General features: G+C 43.3%; 1 protein-coding gene across 1 annotated transcript in view; it reads left to right on the forward strand.

Moving 5' to 3' along the window:
• Window positions 1–22,186, forward strand: part of nav1b (neuron navigator 1b) — a 44,827-nt gene that overhangs the window by 21,600 nt on the left and 1,041 nt on the right. Inside the window, exons 4-27 of the mRNA XM_079265372.1 lie at window positions 536–686; window positions 1,878–2,178; window positions 3,271–4,024; window positions 4,480–4,890; window positions 5,520–5,680; window positions 6,495–6,668; window positions 7,184–7,236; window positions 8,098–8,175; window positions 11,555–11,638; window positions 11,972–12,101; window positions 12,205–12,326; window positions 13,555–13,733; window positions 13,997–14,153; window positions 14,398–14,590; window positions 15,195–15,295; window positions 15,396–15,491; window positions 15,841–16,009; window positions 17,534–17,769; window positions 17,879–18,033; window positions 18,127–18,198; window positions 18,921–19,117; window positions 19,272–19,390; window positions 19,532–19,729; window positions 19,842–22,186. The exon at window positions 19,842–22,186 is cut by the window's right edge and continues 1,041 nt beyond it. Coding sequence (XP_079121498.1) covers window positions 536–686; window positions 1,878–2,178; window positions 3,271–4,024; window positions 4,480–4,890; window positions 5,520–5,680; window positions 6,495–6,668; window positions 7,184–7,236; window positions 8,098–8,175; window positions 11,555–11,638; window positions 11,972–12,101; window positions 12,205–12,326; window positions 13,555–13,733; window positions 13,997–14,153; window positions 14,398–14,590; window positions 15,195–15,295; window positions 15,396–15,491; window positions 15,841–16,009; window positions 17,534–17,769; window positions 17,879–18,033; window positions 18,127–18,198; window positions 18,921–19,117; window positions 19,272–19,390; window positions 19,532–19,729; window positions 19,842–19,925 — 4,375 coding nt within the window. The 3' untranslated portion in view covers window positions 19,926–22,186. The remainder of the gene's footprint in view (window positions 1–535; window positions 687–1,877; window positions 2,179–3,270; window positions 4,025–4,479; window positions 4,891–5,519; window positions 5,681–6,494; window positions 6,669–7,183; window positions 7,237–8,097; window positions 8,176–11,554; window positions 11,639–11,971; window positions 12,102–12,204; window positions 12,327–13,554; window positions 13,734–13,996; window positions 14,154–14,397; window positions 14,591–15,194; window positions 15,296–15,395; window positions 15,492–15,840; window positions 16,010–17,533; window positions 17,770–17,878; window positions 18,034–18,126; window positions 18,199–18,920; window positions 19,118–19,271; window positions 19,391–19,531; window positions 19,730–19,841) is intronic.

A 22,186-nucleotide genomic window follows, 5' to 3' on the forward strand; every position in this document is an offset into this window, starting at 1 on the left:
CTCCTAGCTACGAGTTTCTCAATTAAGCTTTCGTGGTTTGCTGAAAGCTTCATTCACCGCTTGGCTGAATTAAAGTTGGTGATCGGTGGGTTATATTTACACAATCATAGATTCAACGGAGCGCTCACAGATTCTGGGTTTGTCAGAATTAATGAACTACAACCTCTGGCGCCACAATCAAAACGGTTTGATGTCAGAGTCAATTAGATAATAAGTGGAAACAAATCATACTTCATTTCATTAATACAGAAATAATCCGGACTTGAGTCTTTGGTCACCGTGTGGTTTGGAGCTCTGATGTATTGGTTGAATCAAAGCAGCTGCAGCCATGTTGGAATTACCTGCTTGCGTGAGCACGTGGCCGCCTCCAGACACAGCTTACTGTAGGCAGATGGACATGTCGCTCTTGCTGCCAGCCTTTTCTCCACTTCGAAACCCGGATTTCTGCAGCTTTGCCGTGCTGCACATTCACACGGCTGCCGTTTACTTGATAGCGGCACATTTTTCGCTAAGTGCTCGTCCTGTCTCGTTTCAGGTGGGATGAGAGCAGCTCCATCAGCAGCGGGCTCAGCGACGGCGAAGGCGATGGCTCGGAGAACCTCAGTTCAGAGGAGTTCAACGTCAGCGCCTCCCTTAGCTCCCTCCCGAGCACACCCCTGGGATCCAGACGCAGCTCCTCTGTTATGGTGAGCTGAAATACCGGCGCTAACCGTCTGTGACGGCGTTTGGCTTCCGTTCCGTCTTGCTTTTTGTTTTGTTTTTTCAATACTTACAAGCATTTTCAAGACTTCAACATGTCATTTAAGTTGTATTGTGTGTTAAATGTGAGTCCTTTGTTTTGACAAGGCCACAAAAAGGCAGCGCAGACCTCATCTCTGTCATTAAAATGAAACTGCAGAGAATCTCGGTCTGTCGCAATGTAATCAATCTTTGTCGTGTTCAAGAAATTACATGTGAACTGCCCGCTGTTACGCTGGGCCTTAAAGCCCCTTTTCACTGAAAAATGTGTTCTGCTTATTGTTACTGCACTTGTTTGACCTGCACTGTGCGGAATGAGGTATGTGCAGGGTTTCACACTAGAAGTCTGTTTTAAGCTTCATCGGAAGGTGGAAAGCTTCTCCGTGCTCACCTAAAACTTGAACACATGCATGTTAGGAGTGTGAGTTTTGTCACGTATGCATCAATGCACGACATGCATCCTGAATTGTCCAATAAAGGCAATGAGTAAGAGATGTCCACAAGGTTAACTAACTTTTTAGTGGGAAAAAAAAGCCATGTCAGACGCAAATGATGTCTTGTTGCAACATGCCGAGAGGGGATGTTTAAATAGATCCAACTTGTTGCATGTTCATGTTAGATAAAGGTAGCAGTGGTTTCTACCTTCTACACAGGTAAACGCTTTCTCTTTTTGCTGACTTACAGAATGCTCACTTGGGAGAAATAAATGAGTGGTACTCTACGAGCCATCTGCCACTCTGTTTTATATTGATAGGGTGCCAAAAAGCAGCATGCCCAATTTTGGCCTCAGTGCCACCTCCTCAATGCAACACATGATATTTTTTTCAATTACAGTATATAGCCGTCTTATTTTGCCCACTGTTTTTACGGCTTAAGCCATCCTCTATTCTTCATTTTTCTAGTTTATTCTGATGTTGATTTATCTCTGAAAGTGTTAAATCCATAAATCCTTTTTTGGGGGGAGGTTTGTTTTCATTCCTTTGTCTTCCTCTGTGGCTTTCTTTAATCTGCTCGGGGCATATCAGTCTGTCTCTCCCTGCTCCCCACTGGAATGCAGCTGAGATGAAACAAAGATAACAGACAAACAGTCGGTTCCACCGATAACACAGGCCGTGTCTGCCGCTTCCCTCCCTCCGCAGCTTCGCACTGATGCAGAGAAGCGCTCCCTGGTGGAGAGTGGACTTTCGTGGTACAGCGAGGATGGCAAAGCCGCCCACAAGCTCGACAGTTGCAGCTACGGCACGGGGAGCCTCAAGACGGAGGCGCCAAGCAAGTGGAGGAAGAAGCCTCCGAGCCTCAGTGAAGATTCAGGGTGTAAAGGAGAACTGAGGAAGCCTCAAAGCTTGGGTCATCCAGGTAGTCTCAAGAAGGGTCGTAATCCTCCCATAGGCGTGACCTCCCCCATCACCCACACCTCTCAGAGCACTTTGAAAGTCGCAGGTGAGATCCAATGGTACATTCTCTTTCCATCAGCCTGCTCTCCTCTCTGCTGTTCCTTTCCTGCAGGAATTTGGTTTGTCTCTGCTGCTTTTTAAACTTGTTTTAACGACTAAATCTCTGTCGTCCATTTTCTCTTTGTATGCTGTATCCAAATGTAAAACAGCCTGTTTTTAGAGCAGCCAAGGCGGATGTCTGATGAATACAGAAGTGTACCTCTTAGCGAGAGCCAGGTTTTGATTTGTTGCACAGTATACCAAAGGAAAAATGCACCATTCATCTGTGCCATTAAAAAAATCAGCTTTGAGCCCAGAGCCACGTTTCTGCTATTACCTCAGAGAGAGGCCGGTGACTTACTGTACAGAGACGCTGTGTCTGCCATCGGCAGCAACTAAATCTATTAAATCCCCAACAAAACATGCCACCATTGAAATTGAGTTCCAATACCAACAATTCTTGACCTCATTTTAATTTCCTCTGCGTATTATTAGCTTTAAACAGAAGCATTCAACATTAGATCTGATTGTATGTACGCTTGACTGCAGTTTTGCAGAAAGAGAAGAAACAAAATCCCTTTTTAATATTTCTCTGTCGCTACATATTTGCCAACTCTGTGCTTTTACTTTAATGATCCGTTTGGATCTGATTTGATTGATTTTTTTCACTTGGATAGGTCTTGTGATATGGTCCAAAAAAATGTCGTCAGTTTATTTCAGCATAAGATCCTTTTAAGTTGGTGAGTCACATTTGAGGTCACAGGCACATGAGCTCTCGAAGTAAATACAGATGTTTCTTGCTTGTATTTCATCTCAGCTCGAATGGATGGAAGGACATATACATTTGCTTTTATGTGAAATTATACTATAATTGATTTATGCTGCAGTCATTTAAGTGGAGTTCTTTTCGTTTTTGTTTGTCCAAGTTTACTGGTTTTACTGCGCCATCGTCTGTCCGTCCATTCATTATTTATGTTTTTGAGTAGCGTTTCCTTCTCCGAGTCATGTTGGCAACAAGAAGAATCATCATCATTTAACAACAATTGTTATTGCCATTTCTATATTGTCGTTAAACTATGAAATCTCTTTCTTTATGTAGCACCTAAAAGTGAAAAGCCACTTGATAAGTCCAGGATTTCCCTCAAAACTGCTGGTCTGCAACGGTCTCGTTCAGATGCTGGAAGGGATCATCAGGGAGAGCACCGCAAGCCCCCGTCAGGTTTAGTTAAACCCACGGCCGGAGCCTCCTTTGGCTACAAGAAGCCACCGACAGCCACCGGTACCGCCACTGTGATGACAGCAGGGGGCGCCACCATCTCCAGTGGCTCTGCTACCGTGGGCAAAACCCCGAGGTCTTCTTGCATCCCTATGAAGCCTGTCGGAGGAGGGACCCCCTCGGGGGGTCGAGAGAACAGTTTTGACGCCAGCAGCGAGCAGAGCTTCCTGGGGCCAAACACCCGAAACAGCATTCAGTACCGCAGCCTGCCTCGACCGGCCAAATCGAGCACGTTCAGTGTGATCGGTCGCTCTGCGCCTCGGCCCGTCAGCGGTACCATCGACCCCGGTCTGTTGACCCTGAAACCCGTGCCCATGTCTTCCACGGGCCCCAGGATCAAAGAGGCCGGTAGCTGCAGCGGCAAGATGTCTCATCGGACGAGCACAGGCCCAGTGAACATGACGGACCGAGAGAAGGAGAAGGAGAGAGCCAAGGCCAAGGCTGACCTCGACTATGGCTCTCTGAAAGGAGAGGCTCTGTCCACGGGGGAGTCCACGATGAAGCTGCACGGCCTGAGACGGACCACCAGCAGCAAATACCCTGAACTGTCCTCACCCACCACACCAAGGTGTCTCATGTAAATACCACTTGATAGGGATTATTCTCCTTAGGTATCCAACCATGCCGCTACATTAACTGTGGTTTTATATGCTCAGGATTTCTGCTGCCACCTAATGCACCACCATTGTACAATGAAAGTAAATGAAATGTCATGGTGCAGACAGGATTTAAAACCATAAAAACAAATTTCAGAGCTACATCTCTTTCCACAAACAGTGTCCCAGTTACTCCAGTTAATCCACAGAGCTCACTATCAGTTTAGACTAACGGGAAGATCGTTTCCTTGGATTTGTTTTTCTGTTGAAATTTAGTGGCAGAATTCTTAGAGACAGATCTGTCAAAACCATGGAAAATATAACCACAATTATCTACATGGCTGGTGGTAGAGAAGTTAGAAAATGAACTGCAATGAATACCCATAATGCACTTAGTTTCTATATCGTAACATCTTTTTTCATGCCTGATCCCTAGGATGCTGAACACTAAGTCTCTGGGTCGTCCACCCAGCTTGGCTCACCTGGACAAGTTCAACAGTCTTGATTCCTGTGTGACCCTCCTGGACCTCCCGCCCAAAGTACCCCCTTACTCCAAGCTGCAGGACTTGGTTGGTTCCCACACGTCCTCCCGCCTCACCCCGAGCCCGGCTCCTGTGCTCCACATCGATTCCCCCGGCTCCTACACCAGCGAAAGCCTGAGTCTCAGCGGATCACCCCTGCTCTACCCCAAGCTGTCTGGCATGCACCGCAGCATGGAGTCCCTGCCGCTCCAGATGAGCGTACCTTCCAGTGGGAGGTATGTCAGAACTGAGATGCATGACAAGGACGACAGGGGTGCGGGAACCTGGGGAGCCGGCAGCAGGACATCCCTCAACCTCACAGATAGGTAAGTAATATCTAACATTAACGTATCAAAGGTGTACAGTCAATTTAAAAATATATGAACTATGAACTTCCTATGAACCGATACTGGTAGAAGGAACTGCATTTATCCCAGCATCTTTGAAGACATCCAACTTTGGGTTATAAGTTTCTTGGCGGCAGACATACCAGCCAATCATGTTTTATGTGCCTTTTCCGGGAACGGAAACTCTGAGGTGTCATTTAGAAGATGGAGGGGCCGGCTCCATCGGAATCTTTCTGTCTGTCAGGGTGGAGATGGTCAGTACTTTCAGGCAATCCCACGCTGTGTAGGCAAGTGCCCAGTAAGCCATATGGGCAAGATAGACAAAAAGGCTTAGAAGAGAAACCCTTGTTGTCCTGTGAAAAAGCTTAAAATTATTAGATTAATTTCAAGTTTGATCATCTTTATTAGAATTATTCCCAATGACTGTTTGACCTCCATTATCAATGTTTTATTCTCTTCTTCACAGCTCGCAAACAGACAGAAATACGTTGCCGAAGAAAGGCTTCGAGTACGTCATAACAATTGCAGTCAAGGCATCTTATTTGAAATCTCACACTGTGATGTCTCCTCATTGTTGGAAGTTAAAAAAACGACTTTTCTTTTCTCAGACGCTACGGCTCGAGCCTGTCCGAGAGTGACGGCATACCGGAAAGACGCCACTCCCACAACATAGTGAGCATGACTGAGAGCGACAGCCCCCCCCAGCTGCCTTCTCCCACCCGCCCGTTCCTCCTCCCCTCCTCCGGCAAGGCTCCTCTCACCAACGTGGGTGAGTCTGCTCTCTCCATTTGGCTGCCAAGTTCGAAATTCGCACCCCGCTTTGAAACTAATGAGACTTGAGGTCCGTGATAAGCCATCTCACCGTTGATCATTATTGAGGGCAGCGATATTCAGTTCCCCACTGAGAGGAATGTCTGGCATAGAGTTTACAGTTCGGGAAATGTTGACACAAGTTGTTCAATCATACATCAAGTCATCAAAAATGATTATGGTACCAGATGGGACTGTGAATATTGTATATTACATTATATGTGAATATTACAGTCTCACATCTGCACTCATATAGTCTTGAGTTTAAGTCTGAATTATGCTGCCGATATAGGGGGTCATGTCAGGCTATATTTATCTCTTTGACTGTTGTGGAACTGTAGTGTTTCCTTTCACTGAGTCATCAGAATAAGCGTGCTATACCTAGATGTGTGTGTGTGTGTGCGTGTGTGTGTGTGCGTGTGTGTGTGTGTGTGTGTATGTGTGTGTGCGCGAGAGAGAGATGCTACACAGAACTGCATCCTTCGGCCTTATCTGTGCCACTCACTCACTGTCTTTCCAAACATGAATGAATGAATGAATTTTATTTATATAGCGCTTTTCACAGACAGTAGTATCACAAAGTGCTTAACAGAGCAGACATTTAAAAGCATAAAAAACACAGTGTGACCCTAGGGTCAATAAATTATCTACACAGAGAAAATTAAAGAATTTAAAAATGTAATAAAAATGTAAAACATATTTTAAGAGCAGGTCTAGGACATGGGTTTACTTTTATCTTTTATCTTTTAACTTTCATCTCTCTTGTATGATAGTTGCCCCAATTTCGAGTGGCACCCCGAGGATATCGCGCTCCAACAGCATCGGCCCACCCAGTGAGTCGGCCTGCGATCTCTATGGCTCCTCCCCCCTGGGCAGCAGTATGTCCCTGGCTGACCGGCCAAAAAGCATGATGCGGTGCGGGTCTTTCCGGGAACCCGGGGATGATGGTGAGCCTGCTCCGCGGGCCCCCCCCCCCCCTGCAGGGGAGTCACTCAACGTGGCCTCAAACTAAACAAAAGCTGTGCCCTCGTACAGCACCCAATCTGTTGAGGAAAATGCCAGAAGGACATTTGTTTACATGAACAAGAAAAGTGGAGAGTCTTGGTGCATTCATTGTAGATTACCAGTGAGTTATATAAGGGCTGAAAGGCACTATCTGTGGTCCACATGTAAACAAATGAGGAGTCTTTTCACCAATAATTCAAACCTGCTTTCACTCTCAGATAATTTGCAGGCTTTTTAATACACTTTCTAGCTCAAACTCCAAGTTCTTATTGTATTTCGATGCCTGTCATTGCTATGTTCTTAATTAGCTGACTGAGTTTGAGATATTACATCGTCTTAAGGGTTGTCAGTCATAGCAATGCTCCCGCGTTGGTCTTTTATTTGTGATTGGGGATAACAGGGATAAGTGAATTGTATATTTTAATAATAAGTCAAATCCCTCCCTTGCCTGTTTCAGTGCACGGCTCTGTGCTCTCTTTGGCGTCCAACGCTTCATCCAACCATTCCGCGGTGAGTAGATACAACCAACATGTACAGTACAGTGTTACTGTAGCTGGTGTCCAGTGCTTTGTGACTTCAGTTTACACGCTGTCCTGTCTTCAAGGAAAACCTTGCATGCATTATATTAAGTGACCTTAAAGCCTTCCCTAGTTGGTTACAAACCCTTTAGTGACCTCGTACTGCATTCTGTGATTGGACAGCTATCCGGTGCTTCGTCCACGTTGCTGTTTCAGCATTATCGTCTCTATAAAGGTTGAGTGATTCTGTGGATTACTAGTTTTCGTCACTGGCCCTGAAGTTAACTTATCCCTCTTTATTGTTCATTTGCCTTCGCCATGCCTTCGTTAGAATGAGGAGAGGATACAAGGGGAGGTAAGGCCAACGTGCCACGACTCTTCAACTCACATTGTGTCTTTTCTCTGCATCATCTGTCAGTCATTCCCTGTTGAGACGGGGTCCATTCACCAGATGATGCTATCAGCGCTCAGTGAAGTCCACAGATCTCTTACCTCAGGGTCTCATAACTCAGTTCATTTTGTCTTATCTCTAATATTCTTTATCATTTAGCACCACCTGCTGTCATTTAATAAGGACATTCTCATGAAATTCCCAGTGCATGAGAAAAGTCCCACTGTCATCTACTGATTGAACATTTGCCCTTGGTTTGGAGAGTATATACCACTGTCATTTTGGTTTCCTTCATATACATATATATATATATATATATATTAGCTTTTGTTTTGTTAAACAAATGAAACAACATATTCTAACACATTCAGTTGCTCAGTTATCCCCAGCACTTCTGGCTTTTTGTCCGAGCTTTTGTATGTTGTCCATGCTGCTGGGGCTTACTTTTCAATTTGTCCGCAGCAAATCCGCAAGTTGAGGCGAGAGCTGGAGTCTTCCCAGGAAAAGGTTGCCGACTTGACCATGCAGCTTACTGCCAATGTATGTATGCTTTATTTTGAATTCTTCTTAGATGCCCTTTCGGCCTCTTGTTGTAAGATATTTTGTTTGTGTTGGAAGCTTGCGAGGTCTTTTATCAGTGTGATCAATCCAAAATGTAAGCGATACCTCCGCTGAGTCGACGAGTTTGTAGCCCGCAACCGACTGACATACAGAAACCCCATTTAACAGGTGTATCTAGTATCTGCCCTGCATTTGTGTGAGGGTGAGATGTGGGAAAGATATGGTGTGAATCCTTGCTCACTTAACCCTTGTATGGTGTTCATTCTTTTGTTACTCAGCAGGTGTTGTGGGTCTGTTGGACCCGCTGTATTTTTGGGTTTTTAATTCAACACAATCAAACAATTTTATGTTAAAATACTCAACAGATGTTTTCTTCATCCCAATTAGAAGCAATATAAACAGCAAATATGGTTAATATTTGCCCTTTAACTTTGTTAGAACACATTTACGAATTAAGAAGAGGAGCGTCACTGTGGATGACTCTAGATCAGGGGTGTCAAACTCATTTTCACTCTGGGGCCACATCAGCATCACGGTCGCCCTCAAAGGGCCGGTTGTAAATTTAACTACTCCTAACATATTTAGTTTAGTTTCCCGGGATATCTGTGACTTCCACAACACGTACTAAGCAGAAATAGAAGTTATTTTTTCCATGGTTAATGGCGGACAGTTGAACGGCTTTCAGGGCGATAAGCCCCGCCCCCTCTCCGGCGCGTCCAGTGCGAATGAACACAAATAGCCCCCGGCGAGACCGGCGGCGCGAATGGCTCAACTCAACTTTTTTATACTCAAACATCTCCGCGACTTATTGAATGGCGTAATAATCGCCCGACACAACGAATCGACAATGAAATTCATTGCCAACTCTTTTAATAATCGATTTTATCGATTCGTTGTTGCAGCCCTACAGACAATTGGAACAGCAGCTTACTTGATGACGTCACCACCTCAGCTGGTCTCATGAGTTTAATTCGTTTTTTTCTGTAAAGTATTTTTACAATCAAACTAAATATGACAACCCTGCTGTTTTCATTTTCATTTAAAATCAAAAATGACATATTATTATTTACATATATATACATACATACAATTATATATGTATATATATATATACATATATAGATAAATATATGTATGTGGATCAGATCCCGCTAGCAACACCTCACATCTCCGAAATCGTCAGAGCAGATTTTAAAATCGGCTGAATCTTGACAAACCGACCACAGATTTGGTGCTTAAACAACTAACTTCTCGCCTCAAAACAACAGTTTCAACTTCCAGTTGTGTGATTTCTCCTCCGCCATTGTTTCCTGTTGCTGGTGCAAAATGTATTCTGGGATATTTGGCTGTCCCAAGTACAGACAAGTCACCTCCGATGCATCCCGGGTAAAATGGGCGGAGCCACATCCGGGCATTAGGACCGTGCTTGGCTCGATGTGAACTTTGAATTGGAACAGTACTTGGGCTGAGACTGATGACGTTCCACGAGTTCACAAGTCCAGAGAAGTACGCATGTTGAGAAAGGCACGATTACTTGTTGGAAATCCTCTTTATGGGTTGTTGCCTCTCCTGTCCACCTGTTGTGATAGTTTTAATGTCGGCACACAGACAACATGCTATCTCATCACTTCGACTTTCTATCTCATAATTTCGACCATGGGGATATTTTTATTTTCACATCTAACTTTACATTTTTGTAAAAAAAAAAATTATTTAAATTATTTTTTTTTTGCTGGCGGATTCGCGGGCCACATAAAATGACGTGGCGGGCCGGATCCGGCCCGCGGGCCGTATGTTTGACACCCCTGCTCTAGATGCTCACGGGGGAGTAAGGACATCATGACGCATCTAGGATCTACCGACCCAACACTCGTGGCTTTTTTGAATATTTTGGAGCATTTTATGCCTTTATTGGATAGCTGATTGCAGAAGGATGATGGGAAATGAAGGGAAAACAAAACAAGTCCCCAGTTGTGGTTTATGTTACAGAAGGCATGCCATATTTTCAGTTCTCTCACTGCCACTCACATCTTTCCACTGTTGCTGTAGTCCTTGTAGCCTTGATGAAGCCGCCACTGCTTCTTCTCTTAGTGTCACCCTGCAGCTTCTAGACGCTTGAGCCTGGCTGTTTCCATCACATTCAACTTTTACTTTAACACCACCTCACCACTGATCCCGATCTAATAGACAACCCGTATGAACTACGGTCTTCTATTGAACATTTTGCCCTCTGCCGTTGCTTATCAACTAACCTGAGAGTTATACTGAGTGAGTGTATGCAGCCTACCTGTGTGTGTGTGTGTGTGTGTGTGTTTCGTTCTGTATATGTTTTTGCTGTTTACGAAGTTTAAGCCCACGCCTAACGCCTCTGTCCCTCTCTTTTATGTTTTTTGGACGTGTTGACTGCTGGACTTGCTGCGTCCCTGCCTCCCTCCCGCTGACCTGCACCTTTGGATGCTGGGTGGAGCAGCTCGGCCAGGTTTGTTGGACTGTTGCTTCCAGAGCGCTCTCTTGATGCTTCTGCATGATTCTGAGTGGACGTCAAGCTGACCAGCTGATGTCATCTGACATCTCTGTTGGGCTTGCTGTCTCATCTGACCTCATCACCTTGAAGCATGTTGCCACGTTATCAACTAACTGTTATATTCTGTCAACCTTTATTTGGCATATTTGGCTTGATAAATTCAGCAAACAATTATTGTCTATTCATTGTCTGTCAATCTGCTGATTAATTAACCAACTAATTCTCTCAGCACCAATTCTGAATATTCCTGATAGTTTTCTGAGACTTGAAGGCTAATAAGATACCGCAAATACTAACTTTTGGGGGTCATTAACATTCAGACAGATTCAAGGAGCAGCAACATATTCAATTATTCAATAGATGTGACCCCAAAGAAGTACATAAGCAAGCTCAGACAAAACATCATGTAGAATCGCTCATAAGTTCTGAACAAATTCATTATGGCGGTGTCAGCCATGGATTTTTAGAAGATTTCGAAATGGTCACACCATCATCAGCCAAAGTAGAGTGCGATATCTGAGACTGAAGGTCAAACATGCTACACGATGGTTGGCGAGGTTTGTCACACCCCTGCCGTCCCTCACCACCAACACCCGAACGTCCCCTTTCATCCCTGACATCATCCACAGCTGTCCAGTGCTCCATCCCCTCCCTCCTCTCCCAGCAGACGGAGAAAGCCATTTGCTTGATGTGCTGTGAGCGTGTGAGGCTGCAGACCGATTCGATGCAGCCGGTGACTCATACCTGTCTGCTCTCTCAACCCCCTCGCTCTCTCTCTCTCTCTCTCTCTCTCTCTCTCTCTTCCTCCTCCTACCTCTGTGTCTTCCTCTAAAGGCTAATCTGGTAGCAGCATTTGAACAGAGTTTGGCGCTGATGACGGCACGCCTGCAGACCCTGTCGGTCTCCTCGGACCAAAAGGTATTTGTCGCAATGCTAATGATTGTTAAACCAACTGAGACGTGTGACATTTTACATTTAAAAAACCACGACACTGAAAGAAACAAGCAATGAATATCATTCTAAAGACACAATGTTGTCACTACAGCCTCAACAAACACATGACAATAAACATTTGGTCCGATTGTCATTCAGCTGCTTTATATTCGATGCTGTCAGTGAAAGAGACGCTACCAGGTTGTGGGTCAAACTTTCTTATAGCAGGATTTCCATATTCCAAAAAGATGAAAACAACATGTTGAATGTTGGTTCAGTGAGCTAACATGAACACATATTGATACGTTCCTTCTTCAGGACTCTGAGCTCACTGAGCTGAAGGATACCATCGAGGTTCTTCGGGTCAAAAACACAGAGACCCATGAAATCATTCAGGAGGCTCTCGGCTCTCAGGAGGCTCTCAGCACTCCGGACATCGAACCTAAAGGTACAGAATATTCTAGGGATGTACAATAAACAAAATGCACGCAAAGATGAACGTAGGAATTTCAAAAAGCTTCCCTCTCATTAATCAATGTGTTCCCATTTAGAACCGCTGATCCATCGGCAGAACTCGTCCGAAAGCATCTCCAGCCTCACCAGCAACACCAGCCACTCGAGCATGGGTAGTCTGAAAGAGCAGGAGGCCAAGAAGAAGAAGAAGAAGAGCTGGGTGAGAACGCACAGGCAGAATCTAGAGGCCGCACTGATTAGACATATTGTTGGCTGTATCTGAGTTTTGCCAGTCACTGACCAGAAGAGTCCCAGCATACTGTGTGGTGAGACGCTACACCAAAATACATTCTAAGAATTATTTTGCAAGGGTTTACGAATCGGGTGTTTCCTTCAGATCATTAGAGAAAGGCATGAGCGCCATCAAACCGTGTTTGGTTGATTGAATTGAACAGTTCAGCGCGTCTGGGTTTTTAATTGGTCAGATATAAATGTCAAATTCATCAAACTTAAAGCTAATTCAGTCATGGTCTCGCTTAGGACCCACATTATAAAATGTCAAGTTCACACGGAACAATGTCGGCAATAAAATACAAGCTGCTGAAAAGGCTTGTGTGAAATAGAGAATGACAGTTAGAATAAAAAATATGAATGTATATAATAAAATGATGGCAATTATCAGTTTATATTACACTATAATTTATATGAAAAAATAAAACAATAAATCAGCTGCAGCTCTCGTGTTTTTTTCCTGCATGTGTGTTCGTCTCTCTCGTCCTATCTTGTCCCAAGTCTGTTATTAAGTGTGACTCTGGTTTTTCCCTCATGCTGCCCTGCTTTTTATTTTAGGTCTTTGAGGTAAGTGTTGTTGCTCCAGTAAATATACCCTAACCCCCCCCTCTCCAGTCTGCATGCACGTTGTGAGTCATACTTGTGAAACGTTTTGAAACTCTGTCGTCTGCGTCTTTTTAAACTTCACACACATAATCCCTTTAGTGTATATCATTATATATAACCGTGATATTATATTACAGAATCAGGGTGTATGTACGTTTTGTTAAAAACTGTTTTGTAGTACTGAAAACTACAAACTGTTCAATGAGTAGTAAGTATCACTGTTGCAGAAACTTTAAATGGAAATGTTTTGTATGAACAAAATTGACTTCTTTGTTTTGTTTTATTCATTTCAATTCCTTTAAACATTACACCAAGTTAGCGTTGGGCTTTTACGTCTGTCCACTGTTTAAAAAGAATCATGTCAATAGATTAAACAAGGTGGCAACATAAATTAAGAATAAATGCAGATTACAACTCTCAGTGGAAAACATATCTGATAGAAGCAGCTCACACAACAAGTGCTTTCAAGATGTGCTTGTCCATTGAATGATACTCTGGTGTAGTTTTTCGACCTATCATTTATTTCTGTCCCGTGTTTCTTCTTTGTACAGTTACGCAGCTCCTTCAACAAGGCCTTCAGCAAGAAGGGCTCCAAGCAGGCTGGGCCATATGCCGACATTGAGGAAATTTCCACCCCAGAATCCTCTGCACCATCCTCCCCTAGAGTCCACCATGGTGGGAACAACCCTCCATTGTCATTGAAGTCCTCTGCCTCTGCATCATCATCAGGGTAAACCTCTCCCTGCAAAGATCTCTTGAACGAGACGGTCCAACACCAGATGGTTGGAATTGTGTTATGACATAATGATTCGATTTCATTGCCAAAAAATTGACGTGAATATACCGTGGATTATTCCAAGACTCTACGCTGTCTGTGCTCATGTTACTGAATCTATGTTTAAAATTGAAATGTTTCAAACAGCTGTCTGTCTAATGATCCTTGCCACTTCCTGCCGTCTCTGACGTTGTGTTATTTGCACTGAATATCCCCAGACTCTGTGAAGGAGACGAGGTGGGTGATGATAACGTTGTAACAGACCTGCGTTCAGAGCTGTGGGAGAAGGAGCGCAAACTGACAGACGTCCGCCTGGAGGCTCTCAGCTCCGCCCATCAGCTGGAGCAGATGCAGGACGCCATGTGCAACATGCAGGTATGTGTGGTTTGTTCCTTTTGATTTTTTTTACTTCCAAAAAATGTCCACACTGTGCAAATGTTTATGTTGAGGACAACGTTCGTGTTGAGTGTATGTGCTCTTGCATGTTAGTAAGTCAAACTGACATCTTTTATTGCTTAAAAAATGGTCTCGTGATGTTTAAAAAACACCACTGCAGTTGTATTATGGAAGGATGATTCATGAAGATGACTTCTCCCCACTTCTGGGATGTTGTCCGTAGTCAACAGTGGAGAACCTGAAGGCTGAGAATGACCATCTGAAGACGGGTAGTCTGTCCCCCTGTCCATCTCCTGGACCCTCCAGCTCTGTCTCCCAGTCCTCAGGTCTCACTGCTCTGGGAAGCTCATCACCTCGACAGTCCGTAGCCATGCCCAAGAGCTACAGCAGGGGGCCGAGTGAGGGCAGCAGCTCAGGTACGGTTCAGTCTCTGCCATGTTGACATTGTGTCACAATGGTGTCGCCGGGGTGGAAGACATGCAGGCATAGCTCTTAGATCAAATGTTACTGACGCAGCATGAGTAGTAAATACGTATGACTGAAGTTATCGGAGTGCTTTTCTAGAAACACACTTACTTAATAATTGTGTTATACTTTATATGCAAATGTGTATAATTTAGGCGTTTATAGTTTGTACTTTACATTTGACTACAGCAGAGACACCTCCTCATTTGTGTACTGTACATGTGCACCATCAAGAAAAAAAAGACAACATATTATAGTGTTTTTTCACAATTTTTCCAATAACTATTATTAATCTCCACTTTTAGTTAACGTGCGACAGTGAAATGTCAAATCCTGTTATTGAACTATAATCCCCTGCTTGTGTTTGTAAGGTTTAATATCTTTGCGCCTTACTTTTTGTGTGTTCGACCTCACAGTTTTCTAATTTGCACATGCATTTACCAAACTGCGAAACAATGTCCTAGGTTTGACATTCTTTGTAATATTATGTTTTTTATATTCAACGTGTGTCACAGATACGACATTTCTTTTTCCGTTTTTGTCTTCACTCCTCAGCAGACGTCTTCTTTGCAGATTCTCTCAGCCTTTCCTCTCAGAGGGATGAACACCGCGTCCGGGTGGTGATTTGTGTCGCAGATTTGCACGTCTTCAAAGATGTAAGCATGTTTGACATTCGTCATCTTTCCTCCTTCAGACCAAAATAAACATGATTTGAAATCCCTGTATCGCTGGTTTTGCTGCACTTTGCATTCGCAGGACGTTAAACAGCAGGATTTCTTCGTCGGCACTGTCAGGGTGAATGGCAGGATGGACTGGCCCATGCTGGACTCAGCAGTCAGCCAGGCTTTCAAGGTGAGTCCCCTTCTTCTGACAACTTTGACCACTGCGACGTGTCCAACAACTGAATGTACAGTTTGCATCGAGCACGTTTAAAGCTGTCACATTACATTTAGCACACTGTTACTTCAAAGAGTTCCACGACTGCACACTGGTGGAATATAAGATGCCGAAACACCGTATGGAATCATGTTGAACTCCTTGAATTATGAAAAAGCAGAAACTTAGTGAAAGATGTATTGGAATTTAGATTGTCCAGGTCTCACATCTTTGTCCAGGTCTGAAACAGGGGCCCAGTCAAATCACACTAAATCCTACTCAGACGGATATATTCACTTCTCTTTTTCTATTCTTTTAATTCCAGGTGTACATAGCCAAGGTGGACCCCACTTCTAGTCTGGGCCTGTCTACAGACTCCATCTACAGTTACAGTATGGGCCACATCAAGAGAGTGCTGGGAGGAGAATCTCCAGAGACACAGCCCTCTCGCTGCATGTCCCGGGGCCCCAGTAGCATCACAGTGGCCCTGAAAGGTCTGTGGAGAAATGTGTCAATCATATTAGCCTTAAGATTGGAGATTGGGCTGGCTGTCAGATACAGAATGGAAAGGTGAAATCAATGAAAAGGTGAAAACTGACTCGATAAAAGAAATATAAAACAATGTCAATAGAGATCTGTCAACCTGGAACTTGGCTAGCTTTCTTTTTTACCTCCAGTCAATCAATATTTGGGCTGATGAAATAAACTTCCTTAATACTCTCAAGTTGTTTTTCTGCAGCAGAGCCTGTTGGAGTCAGTCCAGCTTCCATTTTCAAATATCCATTCAACTGGCAAACCACAAATCTTTTAATTGAAAGCTGGGTCCACACGCAGACATTGAGGGATATGTAATCAGGTTTCTTGTGTCAATCAGATCATTAGCTGTTGTGAAGTGTTTATCTGGGGAGTTTAACTGCCTATAATCCAAGTCTCAACTGGGTGCAAATCCTCATGCCCGTCTGTTTACCGGACTAACTTTGGAGCCGTCTGTCTTAATTGCTGTTTGGATCAGTGTTGCTTAATTTGATTACAACTCTTCTTTACATCAAATGTGTCTTCAGTTTCATTTAACTGTGAGCGGTCCTCATCATTGACCAAAACATAAACTCAAATGACCCCAGCCTGCAGCTGATGAACTCATCAGTTCAACAACAATATGTTTTGGTTCTTTGGAAATAGCCAAATATCTATATCAAATGATTCATACAAGCTGAACATTGTCATCACTAGTACAGGTTTGTGTGGCTTGTAAACATTATATTGTCATAACAGCACTGTTTCTGTTTGGGAGTTGCACATATGCGGAGCCCATCAGTGATTCTAACCCAGAGCTGGGATCAGTGAGGAGCGGAGAGGTTCTTGGTTTGAGCGTGCTTGAGGCCTTGATAGACCTTTTGCATGCTGGAATGCAGTGAGTGAAGCAGAGCAGCAGCAGCCCAGACAGGTCTCTGGGTAACATGATCTCAGTGCAGCCAGGCCCAGCTGGTCGACCAGCCTCAGACACATGGGCCCCTTACATGCTAAGGAGGAGCGTTAGACTCCTGCAGGCTGGTGGGGGGTGCACGGACTCCTTACACTAGATGCAAAGTTATTTTCAGAGCATAATGCTTGAACTCCATTTTGCTTCTAAAGGACATTCAAGGTGATTTAAAGCTGTTTGCACAACATCTTACCCAAGCTCCTCCTGTTTCTAATGTAGATTGTTTTTGGTTTAGATATTAGCAGAATTTAAAAAAAGTGGTCAATACGAAATTCAGAGCAAAACTATTGCCTCCACACGACTCTCGACATGGAGACAGATGAGTCGGCGACTAGAAGCTAATGGTGCTAACGATGCTAACGGTGCTAACAGTGCAAATAACGCCAACTGTGCTTACCTGAGGGCGAGCCGAAGGGTGGGCGCTACATCTCTGCGACGGCGCATTGACCATTTACCAATCAAGTCAAATATCAAGTATCACACTTAAGTTTATCACCAATCAACACAGTCCGTTCTCACTTTTCTTCGCTATACTCAGGTTTGAAGGAGAAGTGTGTGGACGGCCTGGTATTCGAAACGCTCATTCCCAAACCCATGATGCAACACTACATCAGTCTGCTGCTCAAACACCGGCGTCTCATCCTGTCCGGACCGAGCGGAACGGGTAAGAGCTACCTCGCTTCCCGGCTGGCTGAGTACCTGGTGGACCGCAGCGGCCGCGACGTCACCGACGGCATCGTGGTCACTTTCAACATGCACCGGCAGTCATGCAAGGTGACAGAGAGTGATGAATCGTATGATTCTGGTACAACAGTGGGTTACATGTGTCATGTTTGTCATGCTTCCTGTCATGACTGTCTCTCTTTCACCTTTTTGTCCTCAGGATCTGCAGCTTCATCTTTCCAACCTGGCCAATCAAATCGATCGGGAAACCAGCACATCAGAAACACCACTCGTCGTTATCCTGGATGATGTTCATGGGCCAGCGTCCATCAGCGAACTGGTCAATGGTGCTCTCACCTGCAAATACCACAAATGGTAAGCTCCACCTACACAGACTGAAACGAGCTACAAGAGTATTTATGTGACATTTAATGTGACCTTAACTGTAATATTGTTCTTGTTACTCAGTCCTTACATTATTGGAACAAGCAATCAGCCAGTGAAGATGATTGCGAACCACGGCCTCCATCTCAGCTTCAGGTTGGTTACAGGAATGGTCGTGGAAGTATCTTCTTCTTCTGCAGGATTGTCTTAAATGTTCTGTCTGGATGTGTCCTGATTACAATACTGTTAGATTTGAAGTTCTCTGTGGAGTAAACAAGTCAATACAATAAAAAGACATCTTAAAGCAGGTCAATAGTAAACTGTGAGTTAATGTGTTTATGTGTGATCTGATATACAGCATGATTTAATAATGTTCGATTTCACTCAGCACTGTGAATGGCAGACAGAGTTTACTTTGTTTTTATTGAGACTCAGTAAGTAATAAAGAAAAACTTATACCTGAAAAAATATATATTTTATACCACAGATCTTTATCTGCTTTTAGTCTGTAGTTTGACAACAAATACAAACATCTCACTATTATCTGCACTTGAGATTAGTCAACCAACACTTCGGCCTTCTGCTGAAAATAGTGAAAAGAAAATCCTCTATTTTACCCTTTAAAAAACAAAAGCACAAATATATGATTGGACCATTTAAAGTCACAACATTTTGTCAAATCTAACTGATTATGACAGGTTGGTTTCGGGATGCTGTCACATTGATGAGATGGAAAAAGACTTTTATGATTTTGGTGGTTGAATTGGATCTAATGTTGATATTGATAAAAGGGATAATGACAAAGCTGATATAGATGAAGAAATAGCCCGCTGATGTATTTCGATATGACTTTTTGCATGTGCCTTTCATCACCTTAGGATGGTGACCTTCTCCAACAATGTGGAGCCAGCCAACGGCTTCCTGGTGCGCTACTTGCACAGGAAGCTGATGGAGTCGGAGGATGAGAAAAAGTTGACCAACGAGGACCTGATCAGGGTGTTAGACTGGGTGCCCAAACTGTGGTATCACCTGCACGCCTTCCTGGAGAAGCACAGCACGTCGGACTTCCTCATTGGTATGAGGCACACTCGAATGAGGACAGGGCATGACTTCAGGGCTGAAGAAGGCTGTTTTTTTATTTCGTAGGGAATATTGAAGACTTTATTTGTGTGAATAATGTCAAATTGTGTGTCCTCTGTGTTCTTCTTTCCCTTCCCGTGTCTCCTCAGGCCCCTGCTTTTTCCTGTCCTGTCCTGTCACGGTGGAGGAGTTCCGATCGTGGTTCATTGATCTTTGGAACCACTCTATCATTCCTTACCTGCAAGAGGGGGCCAAGGACGGCATCAAGGTGAGAAACTACAGCCAACAAAATCCAGCTCATGGTCTCCAGCTAGCATGAGGTTCTTCCTCAAGAAGTGCCGGAGGCTTCCCCTTTCACAGGAAATATTGTCCTCTAACTTTACCGTTCTGGTATGTTGTTCCACTTCAGGTCCACGGCCAGAAGGCGGTGTGGGAGGACCCAGTGGAGTGGGTGCGGGGCACCCTGCCTTGGCCTCTTGCCCAGCAGGACCAGGCAAAGCTGTTCCACTTGCCTCCCCCCAGCATCGGCTCAAGCAGCCCTGGTCAGCCATGCGAGGAGAGGCCTCACAAGGAGACGCCACCCAGCTCCATGGAATCTGATCCACTGGTAAGACAGCACTTTGTGATCTTTTCTGAGAATCAACGCTTCGTGAAATACTTAAAACTGAAACAGATCTTTCAGTATTGCTGATTTCTCGACTCTCTCTTCTTTGTTATAGATGGCAATGCTTTTGAAACTTCAAGAGGCTGCCAATTACATTGAATCCCCAGACAAAGAAGACTCTTGTCTGCCCAAACTTTGAACACAAAGCTTACACTTTACAATTAGCACTTCAAATCTTATGTTTTTCTGTCCTCTGTGATGATGTAGTTCTCAGTCAGGAACAAATTATATCTAAGAAATGTTTATAGGGTAATTCAAACCATCATTCCCGTAGTAGGTTAAGAGTATAACTAGGTTATTACAACATACGTGCAGTATTTTCAAAATACAGTATTTTCAAAAGACTATATTCTGTTACTTTACTGTATACTTGACTGGATGACATTCACTTTACTTCCAATAAATTTACCACCACGTTAGCGATCACAGTAGTCTTAGATCGGTGCTAAAACATCACCAAGAATTGTCTCAGCGCTTTAGACTTCAGGTGATTTCTGCAACAGCACACGTGCATCATGGTGCACGGAGTGCTTGTCAACGAGAGCTGTTCTCAATTATGGTGACTCATTTTGAAAAAGAGTATGACAGCATGACAGATGCTACTATTTATTGCAAAGTTCTTTGGTACATATCTACTGTATAAGTCTTTCAAGGCCAAATCTTATACATATGCAATCCTGAACTTTACAACCTGGTGAAACAAATTAAATGCCTTAAGAACAAAGACGTAAGTGTCATCTCAACTTCAGCAGAGAATACTGGTGCTTTTATCAATATCACCACAGCTGTGACGATCGGGAGTCAGCTATTTCTTCAGCTCTACATTATTTATTTTAATTCATCTTTTTTTCTTTTCTTTTTTTTTTTACAATATCAAATTATGAAATACGATATGATCAATTATCAGGATATGTTTTCACATCCGTCTTCATCATTGTTATGGCTTATAAGTACAATTCATTTTAACTTGCTGTCATACTCTTTTGCATAAAACGAAACCTATTTATTAGTGATGTGAGATCATCACTTTGTTGCTGCACAGTTCCATATTTTCCAAGTATAATGTAGTTTCATGAACTGCTTTATGTGTCACCAATGTTGCCGTCTATATCAGGTATTAGATACTTATCACACAGGGATAATATAACATAACAAACACCCTCTGATTAAACAGATTGAGCAAATGCTATTTGAATCCTATTCAGATTTTTTGTTCTATAACATTTATCTAGGAAAGTGTACATTTGTTTCAGATCTTTCCCCCCCAGATTCAGAGTAGCTACTGTATATATTATGTACATGCAATCAGGCTACATCGCAGTTATTTTATCTATATTAGTTGGTGCAAATATCTAATATACTGAACCAAATACTGTACTTTAATCATGCATCATGTTCGTGGTTTAAGTTCAACGATGAATGTATAGAAAACTTGTGAAAAACAACCATTCAACAGTACAAGTCATCTAGTTGGTGCTTTTAAAGGAAGCCTTATCACAAAGCTCCACTGCAAAACACTTAAAGTCTGAGTAGAGTGACTTTAAATCGACCTATGCCCATTTTTATTTGCAACACTTCAAGAACAGAATAATAAAGCAAAACAAATCTCATTGTCATGCTTATCATCATCATCATTTAGGTACTTTAGGTGCTCTTTAACAATGTCCCGAACTTTAGTGTTGAATAAAGATCGCGTAGGTTTCAGAGTTAGCAAAGAGTTTTGTGTCATGCAGTAGAACTGTCACAAGCTAAAGTGATGTGAAATAGATCTGGATGATGATTCCTGATATTTTTTAGAACGTGTCGTCATGAAGTCATTACGTAGAGACCGTGTAGTCATGTGAGACATTTGTGGTTAACGCCCATGCTAACACCGTGCGGTATTCATTGTTGAGAACACTTTGGGTACACGGCAGGGACAAAGTGATTGTGGAGAGGGGGTTGTTTTTTCCGAAGAAAGATTAAAAAGCTAAATATGTAAACACGTTTTGTGTAGATTTTTGTAAAGAAGCCCTAATGGCACACATGGCATACAAAGAAATAATTCACCTGTCCATCCCAAACTGTGTCATTCTTTAGGTGCTCCGACTACACTTCACATGTACATAACTCCTGTAAATGAATGTCAGACCACTTTCTATGACAGCTCCATCAGAAAGTTTAACATTTTAAATTGTATCTGAGCTGCTTATTGCTTCGTTATTGCACTGTTATTGCATAAGGCTGATAACAACACTGCAAGCTCATCCGCAGCTCTGATTGGTCACCTGTTTACTGAAAAAGAAAAGAAAGATTTAAAGACATCGAAGAGCAAAACAATGCCAAAATGGCCAGTGACTCTCACGCTGGTCACATGCCAATTGAGAATAATGTCAGTTATTGTAAATATTTCAGGTATTG

The sequence above is a fragment of the Melanostigma gelatinosum genome (assembly GCF_949748355.1).
Source record: "Melanostigma gelatinosum genome assembly, chromosome: 3".
Lineage (NCBI taxonomy): Eukaryota > Metazoa > Chordata > Actinopteri > Perciformes > Zoarcidae > Melanostigma > Melanostigma gelatinosum.